Source organism: Epinephelus moara, chromosome 13 (genome assembly GCF_006386435.1).
Source record: "Epinephelus moara isolate mb chromosome 13, YSFRI_EMoa_1.0, whole genome shotgun sequence".
Lineage (NCBI taxonomy): Eukaryota > Metazoa > Chordata > Actinopteri > Perciformes > Serranidae > Epinephelus > Epinephelus moara.
Genome location: NC_065518.1, coordinates 20733302 through 20751513, shown reverse-complemented (window position 1 = coordinate 20751513; position 18212 = coordinate 20733302). Strand labels below are relative to the sequence as shown.

The 18212-nt window shown below is 41.2% G+C and overlaps 3 protein-coding genes across 3 annotated transcripts; 2 read left to right on the top strand and 1 right to left on the bottom strand.

The window, feature by feature from the left end:
* Positions 1-666: 666 nt before the first annotated feature.
* rexo4 (REX4 homolog, 3'-5' exonuclease) lies at positions 667-8257 on the bottom strand. The gene is made up of 8 exons (XM_050060705.1): positions 7699-8257; positions 7275-7585; positions 7043-7189; positions 5179-5372; positions 4959-5047; positions 4794-4868; positions 1609-1683; positions 667-1411 (listed from the first exon to the last, which is right to left on the bottom strand). Exons 1-8 carry the CDS (start codon positions 7927-7929, stop codon positions 1247-1249), a joined length of 1287 nt encoding a protein of 428 aa, XP_049916662.1. The 5' UTR covers positions 7930-8257; the 3' UTR covers positions 667-1246.
* A 191-nt stretch (positions 8258-8448) lies between these two features.
* Positions 8449-11022, top strand: pigp (phosphatidylinositol glycan anchor biosynthesis, class P). Its single transcript, XM_050060840.1, has 5 exons — positions 8449-8623; positions 8828-8912; positions 10142-10214; positions 10361-10479; positions 10616-11022. Exons 2-5 carry the CDS (start codon positions 8831-8833, stop codon positions 10729-10731), a joined length of 390 nt encoding a protein of 129 aa, XP_049916797.1. The 5' UTR covers positions 8449-8623; positions 8828-8830; the 3' UTR covers positions 10732-11022.
* Positions 11023-14173: 3151 nt separating this feature from the next.
* On the top strand, positions 14174-17830 carry si:dkey-197c15.6 (putative nuclease HARBI1). The gene is made up of 2 exons (XM_050060600.1): positions 14174-15061; positions 17397-17830. Exons 1-2 carry the CDS (start codon positions 14362-14364, stop codon positions 17828-17830), a joined length of 1134 nt encoding a protein of 377 aa, XP_049916557.1. The 5' UTR covers positions 14174-14361.
* The last annotated feature ends 382 nt before the right edge of the window (positions 17831-18212 follow it).

The window sequence follows — 18212 nt, the reverse complement described above, 5'->3', positions numbered from 1 at the left end:
GGCGCTAGAGAGCTAATTTCTTATCTAGGCCTAACCGCCATATCGATTTTTACTAAACTCGGTAGAGATGTAGAACAGGACGCCTCAAGGTGACTGGAGAAATTTAACTCTAATTGGCAACTGGGTGGCGCTATAACAACAGAAAAATGCTTAAAAATGGCTAAAATGCGACCGATCGCTGTGGCTCCTCCTGTGGCCCAATGTTGTTGTTTTTTCTAATTTTTGGTATGACTTAAGTCATGGTATGGTATGCTGTACATAATCACGTAAACTGTCAGTCAGTCATTCTGTCTGTCCCACGTTTTTCGATTCACTGATGTGGTCAATCTATGTTTCCCATGTGAACTACCAGTGCGCCCCACTTTTAAGTCAATACAACATATATACACTTTAACTATCTGCCTTTCAACGTGCTACCTCAACGACTGATGTACAGTTTTAGCCCACTAACTATCCCACTATTGGCAATGGTACTACTGTACTTTCAATAAAGCAATCGTACTATCAAATTCACAAAAACTCTGAATACATTGCTCTTCTTAATGGGTTCAGTTGACTATTTAATCTGCAATTTCCTATGACCTGTATCCCAAACACACACCATGTGAAACTGTACGTGGGCAACTGTGCACTCAATGGGTATGGACTATTAATATCATAAGAGTTTAATAAACAATAATTGCGGTATAGATATAAAGAAAGAATTTCTCTGTTTAATTCATACTTTTTAAAACATTTAAGGCAATCAGGAATCGCATTACTACAAACCAAGTCATGAGAGAACACAGATCTAGATTCATATAACACTGGAACCATTATGCAAAATAAAGGACTGTGCGTGCTAGTGGACAAGTGAGTTTGAGTTCTCACTTGAGCACTGTGGAGATGAAATTGGATGATTTGAACACCTGCATCCAGCTGCTGGGAAAAACGTGTTGTGAAATGATGATCTGGGAATATTTAAGGAAGAAATGGCCCAAAAGGATCACTGTGTGCAGATGCTCCCACATCTCTTAGATGTTGTAATCCCTGTGCGAGTCGCAGCCTGGGATGCTTACACAGAACACTCTACGCTTTGTGTAAATCTTGGCAAGAACAATCAAGTCTTTTACATTTTGGCATATCCTGTCAAGAGGGGCCAGCTGTTAAAAACACAATTCTGGACATCTTTCCAAACCTCTAATCATTTTAGTCAGGGCTGCTCTGATCCGGAGATGATCTGTCCTCTTGCCGATTGGTTTTGTTTTCATAATCCCATGAGATTCTTGTCCTTGTTCTTGTACTTGGGAACCTTGGGCTTTCTCACACATTTCTTGTCTAAGTCTTTGTTGTTATGTCTGGCTTTAATCTCTGCTTCCCAGTGCTTTTTCACCATTGTGTAGAGCCTCATGGTGGCCTGAGCGTCTTGGACCTGGTGGTCAGCAGAAGAGGAGAGGCGGAAATTAGCCCAAGATGGGACAGTATGTTTTATATTTTTAATAGCTATTCATTGTATTTTATTTTTGCACTGTTTTCTAACTCAGTTGTTAGCAATGTGAGAGAAAGGTAGAACATTTAAGCACATTATTACACATTTTAGAAAAAGGGACAGATGTGTTGATAACTTACGGATGAATGCTCGCCCTGTTGGACCTTAACGTTGAGTATTTCTCTACAGAGGACTTTCAGCGAGGGGCGACCACTCTAAAAAAAAAAAAATGTGGTCAGGGGTCCACATGCACACAATATGTCAATTTATAAAGGAAGACTTCACCCCCCAGATGACCATTTGTATCTCAAGAACTCATCGCATGGTATGCTGAATTCACAAAGAAAACTTTCTTTCCTGACATGCGATGAGTCGCCCCAAAAAAAGAAAGGGTCAGGGGTCCACATGTACACAATATGTCAATTTATAAAGGATGACTTCACCCCCCAGATGACCATTTGTATCTCAAGAACTCATTGCATGGTATGCTGAATTCACAAAGAAAACTTTCTTTCCCGACATGCGATGAGTCGCCCCAAAAAAAAAAAATAAATAAATAAAAAAAGTCAGGGGTCCACATGTACACAATATGTCAATTTATAAAGGAAGACTTCACCCCCCAGATGACCATTTGTATCTCAAGAACTCATCGCATGGCATGCTGAATTCACAAAGAAAACTTTCTTTCCCGACATGCGATGAGTCGCCCAACAAAAAAAAAAAAAAAAGTCAGGGGTCCACATGTACACAATATGTCAATTTATAAAGGAAGACTTCACCCCCCAGATGACCATTTGTATCTCAAGAACTCATTGCATGGTATGCTGAATTCACAAAGAAAACTTTCTTTCCCGACATGCTTCCACGGTGAACGAAGAATCTAAAAACAGAAATTTCCTAACACACACGAGTCCATGTTTAACAACAGCAAAACTATATGACAATATCTGTTGACAAACTCTCACATAACTCATGCAGTATAATCCAAGTTTCATTTATCCAGTCGTTTGCTCAGTACACAGACAGACAGCCCTTCTTGATCGGGATGTAAACTAATCCTTTAAAACACCAAAATCACACAGTAACACAAACTAACTAACAATCCAGGCAGTGGTAGACCAGCAGCTCCCATGTTGAGCGAGGTAAAATTACAGGTTTTTGTCAATGGAGTCTGGCTTTGAAGAGAACATAGATAAGTTTCACTTTAGGCCTGTTTCCACTGAAGAAGTTCCTGGTACTATTTGGGGGGCAGGAACTACTACAGGAACGTCCTCTTGCTCGGCCCTCTCAACCGCCGTGTCTCCACTGAGAGAGTGGAGTACGAGGAAGGTTCTTGTAAAGTTACTGGGCTCTGTATGTGACGTAATCGTTGCGCAACCATTTTGACCGGGGCGACGTAGGGACGCCATTAGCCGATAGCGGTGTCTGTAATAACTCACTAAATGGCCCGTGAAAAAAATATTCTTTCCAGTGGATGTCTTAGTTACAACATGACTGAGCTAACTGGAGTAGTTTCATGTCGTATCTGACAACGGGAGGCTTTTAACAGATGACGTCTGACAGCATGCATCAGCTGACAGGGACAGCTAAGTTAGCTGTCCCTGTCAGCTGATGCTTTCTAGACATCGTGATTTCCCAAAACTGAATAAATACCACACATATCAACACAAAACTGCTTTGCTAGCTCAATCATGTTGTTACTAAGATATCCGCTGGAAAAAATATTTTTTTCACGGGCCATTTAGTGAGTTTTTTTTACATGGTGGCGCAAGCTATATGAACGAGCTAACCCTCGTCTGCTGAGTTTTAAAAATGCCGGCTATTTTGTTGCTTTCTGTTGTCGTCACATCCCTCCTTGAGTATATCCAATCAGCACCAAGTAATCCCCAAGCCCCAGCCAGGAGTCTTTCGGGGCCGTTCTGAGTACCTACCCCGAGGCAGGGACTTGTTTAGCCCCTGTAAAAGTAACGGAACTCTGTCCTTCGGGGGTGGTTCCTGCGGTGGAGACACGCACCAACGGCCCCGGCCCCGTAAAATTACCCCGAAGTTCTTGCGGTGGAAACAGGCCTTTTAAGGGTGTTTTCACACTTGGTTCTTTTCAGCCCTCCACAGACTCAGCGGTGACTTATCTTTTTTTTTTTTTTGCACAAATGTGAACACTCCAAAAGAACTTGGACCCCTCTGAAGCGAACTGTACTCAGGATACCTCAGGAGGTAGTCTAAAGGTGTTTTCACACTTGGTCCTTTTGAGCCCTCTAAGCGGACTCAGAGCGGTGACTCAGCATTATTTGCGCAAATGTAAAGAGAACTCAGAACCCCCTGCAGCGAACTGAACAGGTGGTCCGAGTTCGGTTCGCTTCAATTCTGCGGTGCGGTTCACTTAACCTGTGCCTTGTGAACACAAAGGGCTCTGGGTCCGCTTTGCCTTTTTCTACAGTATTGTAGCCCTCCAGGCTTGCCGTAGACAGATCACGAACTATTTCAGTGGGACGCATAATAAACACAATGGAACCATTGCCACAGGTAATGACAACACAACCAGTAGACGAGGAGTACTTTGGTCTGATGACGAAACAAATGCACTCCTCCGAGGAAAAAATGGCAACTGTCCACAAGGCACAGATACCCTAAGGTTTTTCCTCCAATTTTAAGTTCATAACCGCACTGCAGTGCCTCATCAAAGTACTTTTTTTTTTTTTGTTACATCATATATAATATATATAGTGTGAACAGAAAGAGGACTGAGGCCCAATCAGAGCTGACATTGACCAGAAAGAGAACTGAGTCCCTTTTCTGTCGGTCCACGTTTTGGTGCACTTTAAGAGGACTAAGTTTGGTTCATTTAAAAAGGAATAAATGTGAAAACACCCTAAGTTTGGCTCACTTCAAGTCTGCAGTCAGTTCACTCAACCTGTGCACTGTGAACACAAAGCACTCCAGGTTCACTTTGCTCTTTGCCATTGTATTCAGCCCTCTAGATCACATGCTGTTACACTGGGACACTTGAAAAAACAGATGAAACCACATCTGCTTATAACACTTGCAAGGAAGCAGCACGAGGAGTAGTTTGGTCCACGGAGGATTCTGCACGTCTCCAGATGTGTAACGTAGAATACATCAAACAGCAACAGATGTTCTGATATAGTTTTTCTGCTGTTTAACGCGCACCCCTATGGCTTCAATTCATCAAGAATTTTATGGATTCTTCATTCTTCAATAAGGCATGTGAGAAAAGCAAAGTTTTCTTCCCCAATTTAAAGTGAAAATGGGTGAGGAACTGATATAAAAAAATGGTCAATTGGGTCCTTTAAAGTAGTAATAATACCTTTACAGCCTTCTTAAAAGGTTTGTACTTCTGAGTATCCCGGATTTTCTTTTTTGGATGATCCAAGAGTAAAATCTGAAATGAAAGTTTAGGAATAGTTTTTGAGTGTTTACATTTACTTTAAAAATCATTTTATGTCCCTCTCAGATATCACATCCAGGCTACCTTTAGGTCGTTGTGTATGGCATGTCCAACCACTATTCTGCCTTGCAGGATGGCAGCAACCTCCCTCTGCACAGTCCGTAAATCCTCTCCTGCAGTGACACAAACACAGATGATAATCGTGGTGTAACAGTACATTCCAAAATTTCAAAGCTACTAATTATAACGTGTCAGTTTCTCATTCAATTGTTTGTTGCTCATTACAACCATTTTCACAACTCACCATCTCTGATGTCCTGTGGTCGGATGCCACTGACAGCTGTCCTGTAGTCTGTCACCTTCTCTGTGGGCTTCACATATTTGTCATAGATGCATTTCCCAAACTGATTCACGAGGGACACACGAGCCAAGATGCTGTCCTCTCCGTCAGGGCCGACTCCCACCATCTCGCAATCAATGGCCACGGCTCTGGTGAGGCTAACGGTTGACAAGGAAACAGCATGATAAGAGAGGACAGTCCTCACAACTACCTCAACCTGCCTGAGGAAGATCTTTCGTCTGTTTTGGTATTTCACTGATAATGAGAGTAATATTTATGGGTATACCACAATGGGAATAGATTCTGTACATATGTATATGTGCATGTCGTTTAAAAAAATAAAACTTTTTCTAAGCTGACTCTTACGTCTCAGATGTAAATAAAAACCAACACTTGAAAACATCTCCATGACAACATTTAAAAACAGTCTCTGCTGTCAAATGCAAAAGTTTATGTCACAGCAGGTTGATTTACATGCTGTGAAAAACAATAGAAACTGTGGATGTCAGAGAAAACACATTCAACTATCTAAACTGGTATGACATGCCGGGGAAAGTAGCTGGCAGTAATGTTTATGAAATAGGCAGACATTTGAGGAAATACGCTTATTCTTTAGATTCAAGATTAATGAGAAGGTTAATGCCAATGTTATGTCTGTCTGTTAAGGGAATAGTTTGGATTTTTGACAGTGAAGTTGTATGAGGTACTTATCTATAGTCAGCGGTTTACACAGTAAATGGCGGTTGGCACACCCCAGTTTAGAAAAGCAGGCAGGAGTACCACCACGGAATATAAGCAATGTACTGCTGTGAACCGGGGCAGCAGCAAAACGTATTTTCGCCACCTATAAAAAATTTAATATCAGTTAGAGTGTACGCTATATATAGATGGTCCTTTCTGACGGGGAAGTGAAGCCACTAAATTCATCTAAGCTCTCTTCAAAGCCACCAGACTCCTTTGACAAAAACAGTAATTTTACATTGCAGAACACGGGAGTTACAAGTCTACCACTGCCTTGATTGGCTAGTTTGTGTGTCATCGTGTGACTTTGGTGTTTTATTTGGATTAGTTTGGATTCTTTAAAGCTACACAATATCACAACCAAGCTAACAGATCGAGGCAGTGGTAGACCAGCAGCTCCCGTGTTCAGTGAGGTAAAATTACATATTTTGTCAAAGGAGTCCGGTGGCTTTGAAGAGGGGATAGAGAACGCTTCATTTCCCTGTTTGAAAGCATGTCATATCAGTGGCAGTACTCCTGAGACCTGCCTGCGCCTCCAAACTGGGGACATGCTGACCGCCATCTACTGTAGCTGGTACACTGACTATGGATAAGTACCTCACACAACCCCACTTCAAAAAATCTGAACTATCCCTTTTAAATGAGGCTACAGACAGCAGGCGGTTTAGAGGGGGAGACAACTAACCCTCCTGTGTCCAAAGGCAGTGACTTCCTGGAGCCTTGTTTTTGCCGTGAGGTTGCTAGACAACCAGCGGAGACTCCAGGAAGTCACTTATTAGTGAGCTATAGAGCCAGACTAGCTGTTGTACCATTTCCAGTCTTTAAGCTCACCTTGTTTTTTCTGTATAGATATGCGAGTGGCATCAATCTTTTCAATGTCTCGTGGTAGGGCCGCAAATAATCGAATATCCCAAAAAGTCAAACTATTCTTCTAAATATGCACTTGATTGGTGCCAAAGACGCATGTAAACCATATGACATTTCTCTGTTAATGACTAAATTGTCAATATTCTAACCAGTATGACATGAAGTCTTCTCTGGCACATCTACAGGGCTACAAAATGGCGCTGACTTTGTCATCACTAACCCCTCAAAGGCTTTCTCCTTGACCAGGGCACTCTCTGTGTCATTGTTCTTCTTAATGCCCTGCTTCTTCCTCATGATCTCTGCTGCCTCTGCTCCCACGGTTGCCTCGATGTCGTCTGGGTCTACGTCATCAAACCAAAGGTCCTCTCTGCAGTGGCACAAGACAGGTTGAAGTTAGCATCCACAATGCCTCTTGACTCGAATATTAGCAGACATTAGTGCTGCATACTTACTCTGTAGGCTTCGTCTCTTCAACCACAGGCTTCTTTTTCTTAGCCGCTTGCTCACTGTTTGACTTTCCGCTGTCCTTTTTCCTTTTCGGAGCAGCAGACTGTTTTGCGTCTGAGACAGATGGACCCTTTGAGTCCACCTGTGAGTCCTTGGGGACAGCACTGGTAGGAAATGTTTTGTGCTTCACTTTTTCCCCTGTGTCTTCCGCTTTATTCTTGGAAATATTTTTTTTAGCCTCCTTTTTCTGTAGAGCACCATTCTGAGGTTTTGGTGTCATGGGCTGCTTCTTCTCCGGCTGACTGGCCTTTAGCATCTGTGGAAAGTTCAGCAAAGTTGTGACCAATCTACATGAAAGTGACGTCACTGAATATGGTAAATAAAACTCATTTATAATATGTAAACAAGCTAAAATAAAGCATGACAAACCTCTTGTAATGCCTTCCAGTTGGCAGAGAACTGTTGGACGTCTTTTGGAGGTGCTGCTGGCTGAGCTTTAGGTTTTTCTTGTTTCTTCGGTGGAGGCTTTAACTTTTCATACTTCATTTTCAGCCACTGTTTCCTTTTCTTTTTCCTTTCCGCTTTGTTCTTTTTCTCTGCAGATGTGGGTCCTTGTGTTTTAGCAGAAGTGTCTTTTTTCTTTGCATTAACTGTTGACATTTTTGCCCCTTTCAGTTAGCTATGTCGTATTTTATTTGGTTATAGTACGTAAAGCCTGTTAGCCGTCCTCAGCCACGCTGGACCGTCAGAGCTCCGTCACTTGGTTACCAGGTAACGTTTAAAAAGTAACGGTCGACACAGTGTCACCAACAAGTGTTTCCCGGTAGTAAGTTTACAGTGTTGCCGCACCGGCGCAAACAAATTGCTCGATAATTTTCCAAAATTGCTGGAAGACATGCACAGTAACAAACTCCAGGTGCTGGGAAACCATGCTGATATGTATATTTCCGAAGTGTGCAGTAGCCAAATGCGTCCGGTGAAACATGAATTCGAACACACGCGTATCTACTTACTTACTAACTAAGCTAACCAACTCGACAACTTCAGCGCAGTTTTTCAGCTAATATTCACTCAAATTTTTATAACATATGGATACGTCAAAAAAAGTATGTCTTTAGTTTATTTTTTTATTTTATTTTAAAGGCGGAGACTCGTTTTGTGACAAACGTTTCACATCGGACCAAATTTAATGTGGGACAAGATGCAGGCATAGTAGTTGATCGACGATGCTTGACAGATTCAGGAAAAAGATTTTGTGTTTGGTAGAAATTTAGAAATTTAACTTATTATATGTTCACGTTCTGGATAAGTACGTAGCGACTCACACATCGAGGACATCTTGGTAAATATTTAGGTAAGTTTACGTGCGTAACAGGAGGATATCCGGTAGCGTTTTTAAAGGCATAACGTTAAATCAGTTTTCAATAAGCTTGTAGTAGTTTACGTTGAATTAACCATAAATATACATGTTTGTTGGCTGTAACTGGAGCAAATTTTGGGTCTGACGTGTTAAGTGTCCTTTATATTGTGACACTTTATCGTTTAATTGTGGTTTCAGATCATGGTGGTGAACAGTCCCTCTCCTCTACCTGAGAGAGCCATCTATGGGTTTGTCCTTTTCCTTGGCTCACAGTTTGGCTTCTGTAAGTCACATTTTGTCATTTCACTCTGAAAAAAAATGTTTAACATGTCTAATTAATACGGATGATCTAGTAGAGACACAAAGTGAATTGACTGAATGGCATGGTCATACATTTACACAGCTCTGACATTATTCCCGAGGGCTGAACAAGTTATAATAAGATCTGACTTTTTACTTTATGTTTTTACTTTCTGCAGGATTCTTTTACCTGTAGTGAATTCAGAAACAGCTGCAAAAATACTTTTTCTATACTATATTTCTTTGATCTGCTGTGGGAACAGGCCATCTTTCATTTTTAAAAACACATTGTATTTCACCACTCTTGAGAATTTGGACAAATCATGTCCTACTATTAAAAAAAATCCTTTAAACTATCACTTATCAACACACTAATTTCTTTTCAGCGGTGAAATATTATTTTAAAAGATTTTGTATCTATGAAATAAATCTGATTTTTAAAATATTTATATGAATATAACTTCTAAACTTGCTTTGTGCCAGAAAACACCTTTGTCCTAGACAAGAATTCACAACTTCATTTTTTTACAGGGAAAAAAACAAACAGTACAAACTAATAACATCAGTGACAAAATGTAGTGCTATGATTATCTTTGTCTAAAAATATATTTTTTGTGAAAATGTTGCCCTTTTAAGATTTGTCCCGGGTTTATTTTCAACTCCTCAGATCTCAGTGAAAATATAATTTAGTTGGGCATAAAAGGGGTTAGCTACATCCTAAGGACTGCTGTCTCAGTTCCTGGTTTCCAAAAAGGTGGGAATGCTGCTCAAGTACCTTTAAGCTTTCTATTTATGATAAATTTGTTAAATTAAATTGCTATCAGCTGTGTCTCAACCATAACCTGTCAACATCATAGCTCTTCTAAATCAAAACTACAAAATATTTGTGGTTTAAAAACAAGTATTTTGATTAGCATTAAGAGAACTCTTTGAAAAATAAAATGGCTACTCCCTACAACTGTTGTGATATTAATAAATGGATAACTTTTTGCCAACTCAGTGAGATGTCAGCTCCATCAGATCTGACCTCTGACATCCATGATGTTTGCTATTCAAGAAAAAAAATCAATCACTTGGAGGCTAGCCCAGTACAAGGTTTAATAGTCCAGACTTTGATCTTCTAAAATATATTTTCCCAGCCTAATTGAAGAGTAAAAAAACAACCCATAAAATCTGTAATATGACGTCTACTTTCCTTTCTTCTCTCCACAGTTCTGTATTGCCTGTGGGCATTTACACCAGAGGAGTGGCTTCATTCAATAGGGCTCACCTACTGGCCTCAAAAGTAAGTCAAGAATTATGATCAGGTCGTAGTTATCCAATAACAAGTCCCCTCCCTTGACTTATAAATGAAACAGTGTGCCTCAGGAAATACACGTACCACATGATGAGTTTTATGATCTGTTAACTCAAACATTTCGTCTTGTGCAGATACTGGGCCCTTGCCGCACCTATCTATCTGCTGGTTGCACTGGTGATCTGTTGTGTGTTGCTGTTCGGAGTGAACATGAACAACACGGCTCCACTTGACTCCGTGGACAACATCACAGGTGAGGATGTTGCTATAGGCTAACTGTGACCTACATGTTAGGGGGCAATGCACCTGCGACACTCAAATGTTAAGATGATACTCTAAAAGTTCCTTCCTCATCCTAAAGCCCTTTAATGTCTCCTTCCTGTTACTAGATGTGTACGCTCAAGGCCAGAGGACAACAGACTGCCGCAAGGGGGGAATACCCAGACTGAAAGATGTCTCCATCAGCGATGTCAACAAAATGTTCTATTTGTCGCCCAAGCAATAACAAACTGATTCCAGCCAGAGGCAGAGTAGAAGTGAGGCTGCCGGGGATTTATTATTGTGTCACTGTTTACCCTTTGTTTATAATAGAAGGACTCTGCTTTATTTATTTATTTATCCAGGAACAAAGGGGAAGATGTACAGGAAGAACTGTTAATGGATCTATGTTGGACAAAATGATGTGCTGTGTGTTTGTTAGGCTGAATGTGATGTAACACAGTGTCATCAGAGCAACACTGGATGGAAAAAGGTAGCATATGACTACATTTAATAAATGTCATACTTTTATTACATATTTTTGTGCAATAGTGCACTTTTGATAACATCATAATCATATGAAATAAGATGGATACTTTCATGCATCGCATTAAAATCACTTTCAGCAGCATATATAATTAAATACACTATAAATAAGTAAGCAATGTATCTTACATACATGAAGATCCTGTTCCCATTTTTAATTCAAGGGGAACATTTTAACCTCAGTGTCCACTGCTAGAAACTTAGGAGTCGAGTTGCATCAAATCACAGGCGCTGGTGCAGTTTGGTGCCTGACCGAAATGTCCTAGATGAGATTTTATTATACAATGCATCCATCTGATTGGTCAAAGCACGACTAGATTTGCAACACAGATCTACAATCCAGGGCCCAAGTATAGAGGTGAATTCATTTTACTTTTTATTGTAGTGTACTATATGTTTCACTTTTAGTCTTATAGAGATGCTCTGAATGTTTAAATAGATAAGCATGTGTTCTCTCTACAGCTCAGGGTTCCCTCTGGTGATGATATGAAGAATATCATCCCATGTTAGAGACAGGGGAAAAATGCAGTCTGTGGGACTTTGCCAGGGGGTCTGTGAAAAGTTTTCAGTTTTATCAAATTATCATGATATAAAAAATATTTTTCATTTATTTACAAAAGGCTTCCCAGTTCACTGACTCATATTTAATGCCTTTAATCAAATAGCTCACGGATTATGTTCTAATCTAAAGAATCCACAACTGTTCTCTTGTTGTTTTTCAACATAACTGAGATAGAAGTGTAAAAAAGAAGAAGTCGGCTACATCAGTCAGCATGTGTGGCACCTTGGTGAAGAGCACCAAGACAACTGTCCCTTGCCTACAGTCAAGTATAGTGGTGGCAGCATCATGGTTTGGGGCTGCATGAGTGCCGGTGGCTCTGGGGAGCTCGGTTCATTTAGGGAAACATGAATTCCAAGCAGAGCATGATCGCCCCTCTTCGGAAACTGAGCCGCAATGCAGCTTTACAACATGATAATGACCCAAAACACACCTAGAAGGTGAAGGTGAAGGTGATGGACTGGCCAAGTATGTATCCAGCCCTAAACTCACCTGTGCACCTGTGGGCCATCCTCAAGCTGAAGTTGGAGGAGCGCAAGGTGTCTTCACATCCATCTGTTCCACGATGTCATCATAGAGGAGTGGGAGAGGATTCCTGAAGCAACCTGTGAGCTCTGGTGAATTCCATGCTGTGAGCTCTGGTGAATTCCATGCCCAAAAGGGTTAAGGCAGTGCTAGATAATAATGGTTGGCACGGGGCGCTGGTGGCTGAGTGGTAGAGCAGGCGCCCCATGTACAAGGCTGTTGCCGCAGCGGCCCGGGTTCGACTCTAGCCTGTGGCCCTTTGCTGCATGTCTCTCCCTCTCTCTCTCCCCCCTTCACGCTTGTCTGTCCTACACATTAAAGGCTAAAAAGCCCCAAAAAATATCTTTATAAAAAAAATAAATAAATAAATAATGGTTGGCACACAAAATATTGACACTTTAGGCACAATTTGGACATGTTCACTGTGGGGTGTACTCACTTATGTTGCCAGCTGTTTAGATGTTGATGGCTGTGTTTTGAGTAATTTTCAGAGGAAGGTAAATCTATACTACTATACAAGCTGTACACTGACTACTTTAAGTTATATCAAAGTGTCATTTCTATAGTGTTGTCCCATGAAAAGATATAATGAAATATTTGCAGAAATGGGAGGGGTGTACTCACTTATGTGAGATACTGTACATGAGGGGGTCACCAGTCTTGTAAGAGGTCCTTGACTAACTACTAGAGAAAAGACTGAGAACCTGAAGATCCCTGTGCAACAAAATGATTAACAAACCAGGAAAAGACTGACTGGAGAGTCATGGAATATAGTTTTTGCTAAAATGTAGTGATATAGCAGAGCGACCTCTGGCTCAGCGAGTAGAGTATCCAACCTGCAGCAATCTTGTGCGTGTCATCCCCATTCTCTCTCCCCCTCTCTTGTCCGTCTCCACCTGCACTGTAATAAAGGCAATAAAACACCCCAAAAAACTTTTAAAAATGTGGTGGTACCAGGACATTTTTGTGATTCAAAAACTCACGTGTTTTACGATTGGAACAAGGGAAGTTTAAAAACTGTTGGACATCTTGGACTACATACGTATCCTCAACTACATCTGACTTCAACTGGACATGATCAATGGAATTAACACATTTGTCTAGCAGCAGGGGGCGCTTCTGGTTTACTAGATTATGTATCAAGGTACAAAAATTAATTGATTCAATAAGTGTTACTTATTATTATTGCTTTGTTTTATCTTTAACTATTTACCTATTCTTTTATTTTTATAAAGGGGATTTTTTTTTAAATTTATTTCAGTTATTTAATTTGTGTATTTCCTCCTGCCAAGACTTTTTTTTTCCCAAAAAACTTTTGTCATGGGTTGAAATATGTGTATTCATACCACTGGGACTGTCTTTGAAGGCAGTTATATAATAGTTATATAACAAACTGTTTATCTGTATTTGAATATTTTGTTACATTACCTTCAAAAAAAAGGGGGAAAAACACAACACTTTGTAACTACAATGTGATGTAAGAATTGTGCTCCAATTTTGTTATAAATAAAAATTTCAATAAATGTATTTATTTGAGGTACTTTAACTGTACTTGAGTATTTTAATAACATGCAACTTTCTGCTTTTACTTCACCACAGTTCAGAGGAAAATATTGAACATATTACTCCACTACAATTATTTGATAACTTTAGTTACAAATTCAGATTTTTTTGCACGCAAATCATATGAAAATATACAGCTGAGTCATTTAGTCGATTGATAAGAAAATTTATTGCCAACTGTTTTGATAATTGTTTAAGTCTTGGTTCCAGCTTCTAAAATATGAGGACGCTCTGCTTTTACTTTTAATTATTTATTTATTTGTGTATTTTTGGTTTTATGGAATTTTTCTGCAACAGTACTTTTATTTGCACGACTTAAATACATGTTCCTGATTATACTTACATACTTTTAACTAAGTATCACTTTAAATGCAGGACTTTTACTGAAAAGAAATTATTCTGAAAGTGTGTAATTAGTCGTTTGGTTTAAGTAAAGGACCTGAATACTTCCTCCATCACTGCAGAAATTATTTTATTACTTGATTTTCTCTGTTTTATTATTTATTATAACGCAGATGCACTCCTGTCCACTGGGGGCGACAGAGAGCAGCGTTGCGGACCTCCTGAGCATTACAGAAGAAGACAGTGCTTCCATGATACTTGCTAGTGTTTATCATTTCCCATTCATTCAATAATCTCTGCTGGACTTGTATTTAAACATATTGCAGTAGTTCCGATAAATAAATGGCCTTCTCTCTTCCGGTGTGGCTCGCGGTGCAAGAGGAGCTCCTCGCCGGAAATGGCGAAGCGGACAATGCGACTCCGACCTGTTTCGACGACTTCGACGATGAAGCTTTGTTCCAGATGTTCCACCTCACCAGACCCTGCATTGCCTTCATCACAGACACTATCCGCGTGCGCATGAAGAGCACATCTGTGAAGAAACCCACGCTGCCAGTGGAGGCGTCGGTCAGCTCTCTGGTCATGGTGGCACTCAACTATTACGCACAGGGCGTTTCCCACGCCGACATCTCGCAGAGAGTCTCCCGAAATCAGACGGACTGCTTCGCGATCATCTCCACAGTGTCCGGGGTCATCGCGGGCATGGCCGATGCCTTCATCTCGTTCCCGCAGATCCGTGAAGCCAGAGCCAATGTCGCATTCAAGATTGAGAAGCTGTGCGGGATCCCAAACGTGCTGGGGGTCGTGGCTCCAGCTCACTTCAAGATCAGAGCGTCCCCCTACGAGAAGGAGACTTTCAGGTCCTTTGTCAACACCTTGGGGTACACCTCGGTGGTGAGCCAGATCATATGTGACTCTGATGGCAACATACTGAGTGTGGAGAAGTGTTGCGCGGGCAGCACGTTTGAGCAGGAGATGTGGGAGACGTCGTTTAAAGGAAGGGAAATGGAGGAGGACCTGCACGGAGCAAACTGGATTATTGGTAAGATAAAACAACTAATTAAGGATGGTGACCTCCCTGTTGGATGTCATACATCAAAGGGATGCTTCACCCACTAAATGACCATTTTTGAATCAATCAGTCATGCTGTTAGACCTTAAATTCATGAGGAAAAGTTGTTTGTCCCTCTCATGCCTCCATGGGAAACAGTGAACACATTGATTGGGGGTCACCTCAATTTATAAACTCACATCTCATGCAGTAAAATCCTAGTTTAATTAATCCAGTCATCTGCTAGTACTCCCAGACATATATGCATTTTATCTAGGGACTGTTCTTTATTTATCAGAGGATGGGATGGCTGGTGTGGGCCTTTTGTTTTTTGTTATGCACCATTATGTTTTTGAAATCTTGACCCTCCCTGAAGCTACACATATTTTCCTTGAGCCTCCCTGAGTGACTGCACGAAAATGCATGACGCTTCCCCACCACTTTGTTATATATAAATATTCACACCCAATGTTGGAGCCAATGCAATGAGCAAACATCACAGAGGGAGTGTGAGTTATCACCACAACAAACACCTAATTTCTGAAGCAAAATGCAAATCGCATCATCAAACAAGCTTTGCGCACACTTCAGAGTATAGAGAGAATACAGGTGCATGACAGCCACCTGTCCTGGTCCATCCGTCCATCCATTTTCAACCCCTTATCCGAGGCAGGCTGAGCAAAGCACCATAGACGTCCCTCTCCCCAGCAACACTTTCCAGCTCCTCCTGAGGACCCCAAGGCGTTCCCAGGCCATATGACATATGTAATCCCTCCAGCATGTTCCGGGTCTGCCCCGGGGCCTCCCACCAGTTGGATGGGCCCAGAACGACTCTAGGGAGGCGCCCAGGAGGCATCCTGATCAGATGCCCGAACCACCTCAACTGACCCCTTTCGACGCGCAGGAGCAGCGGCTCTACTCCGAGCTCCCTCCGGATGTCCAAACACCTTACCCTTTCTCTAAGGCCAGTCCAGACACCCCACGGAGGAGACACATTTCAGCCACTTCTATCTTTGATCTCATTCTTTGGGTCACTACCCAGAGCTCATGACCATAGGTGAAGGTTGGGACGTAGACAGACCAGTAAATGGGAAGCTTTGCTCTCTGGTCCTACCACACAAAATCCACAAAAAATAAATAAGCCCACGCATCACACAACTGCACAGTTGAATACAAAATACAACCATTTAAAGTTGTATGCCCCTCCTCAGTCCAAATAAAACACAAGTCCCTCCCCAATGCTTTAAAAATTATTTGACATGCCTCCCTCTTTGCAACCGCACCCTTTCTAATTAAGAACAGTACCCTAAAAAAACGTAGCTTAGTAAGAGTCTGGATTTGAAGAGCATACGATAAATCTCACCTAAGGCTTTAGCTGAAATGCATGTGTCTGAGAAGTGCTGAGCAGATGTATGGATAAATCAGACCTGGATTATACTGCACAAGTTGTGTGAGAGCTTGTAAGTGGATGCTATGATGTAGTTTTCTTGTTGTTTAAGATGGCCCCCAATCAATCAGTGTAGTAGTCACCATTTTCCGTGGAGGTATGCAAGAAAAACAAAGGTTTCGTCACAAATTCCACATAACACGGCATGAGTGACTAACAAATGGTACGTTTTGTGTGTGAAGTGTTCCTTTAAATCGTATTTTGCACCCCCACGCAAACATAATTCACTCTATTGCCTCCTTATCAATAAACACATTGGAAAAATCAGTTACGCATTAAAGACACTGCTAATCTGCTTTTTATCTTGTGACGTAATGCCACCCACAACAACAGTGTATATGTTTAAAAGAACAATAGGTAATTTTCTGTCTTAAAAAAGGCAAAACTCAAGGTCCACCTTTTATCTTACTCCTGAGCTTTCGACTGTATGTCACAGTCTTCCTCAGCAGACTGAATTTGCAGAGGAAGACCATGAAAGCCAGCTAAGTTAAAATAGCTATTTGTCAAATGACAGGAATTCATATTTGAGGAGTTTCACATTGCATCATACAACACTAATACACTGTCACTAGCATCTTGTACCCATACTCATAATGCATTCATCTTATCATTGTTCTTCTATATGTTAATTTTGTATTATGGAAATAGGAAATTATGCAGATCTTTCAGTGTCCGTTTAGCTCTGAAATGCCTTACTGCCTCATCATCTTCTAAATAAAGCACTACCTTTTCGTTTCATGCGGTTTCCTTTGAGTAGGCGTACGATTTCTCAGCTCTGTGTTACAACTTCCTGGCAAACTAAGGCCAGTTTGAAACCACCACAATCCATAATACGTGTTAAGTTTTTATTAACTCCATTCTCTCCTGTCTGTCTTTCAGCTGGGAAAGGCTACCACTTGAGCAAACACATCTTGACCCCTGTGTCGGAACCTGTCGATTACAAAGACATCAGCTTCAATGACGCCCACACGAAGATCCACAACGTCATGCGGACAACGCTTGGCATCATAAAGAGGCGTTTTAGGTGTCTGATGCAACTCGGTTTTGCCCAAGAAGGCTCTATGGACAAGAAATCAAACATTATCAAGGCGTGCTGTGTGCTGCACAACATCGCCAAGAAGTTCTCCGTCCCTCCCCCGCCTGCAGCTGGTAGAATTGAGCCCCTGCATCCAGGCAAGCAGCGCTCAGCGCCCGTGGAGAGCAACCCGGAGGCCCTGTTGGCCAGACAGGAGCTCATCAATAAGTTCTTCTCCAGGGCCCCCAAAAACCAGGAGCCACAGAGTAAGGACATCGCAGAGGACGAGGATGTGTGAGCAGAGTGGGTGTGTAGGACGCTAAAGATGATCGACGTGCATAAAGGACAAACACTGGAACCAGAATCCAGCTATAACGCTAAAGTTTGATGCTAATATGTAAATGTGACAGCGAACTGGGTTTTTCATAAAAACACATTCAGGTATTTTTGTTAATAAAAAATAGTTTATTTCTTGTACAAATAGAAAATCATTCTTTTCTACCTACATTTCTTTTTCTTAATAAACTTAATTTGAAAACATTCTGCGGTCATCTGTTCCCTCACATGATATAAGATTAACAAGAATACACATTTGGTAGATACGAGAGACAAAAGAATGTACAAGTTAAATAAAATCTAGAGTGTTATACATGTACAGTGAATATATACGACTTCAATGT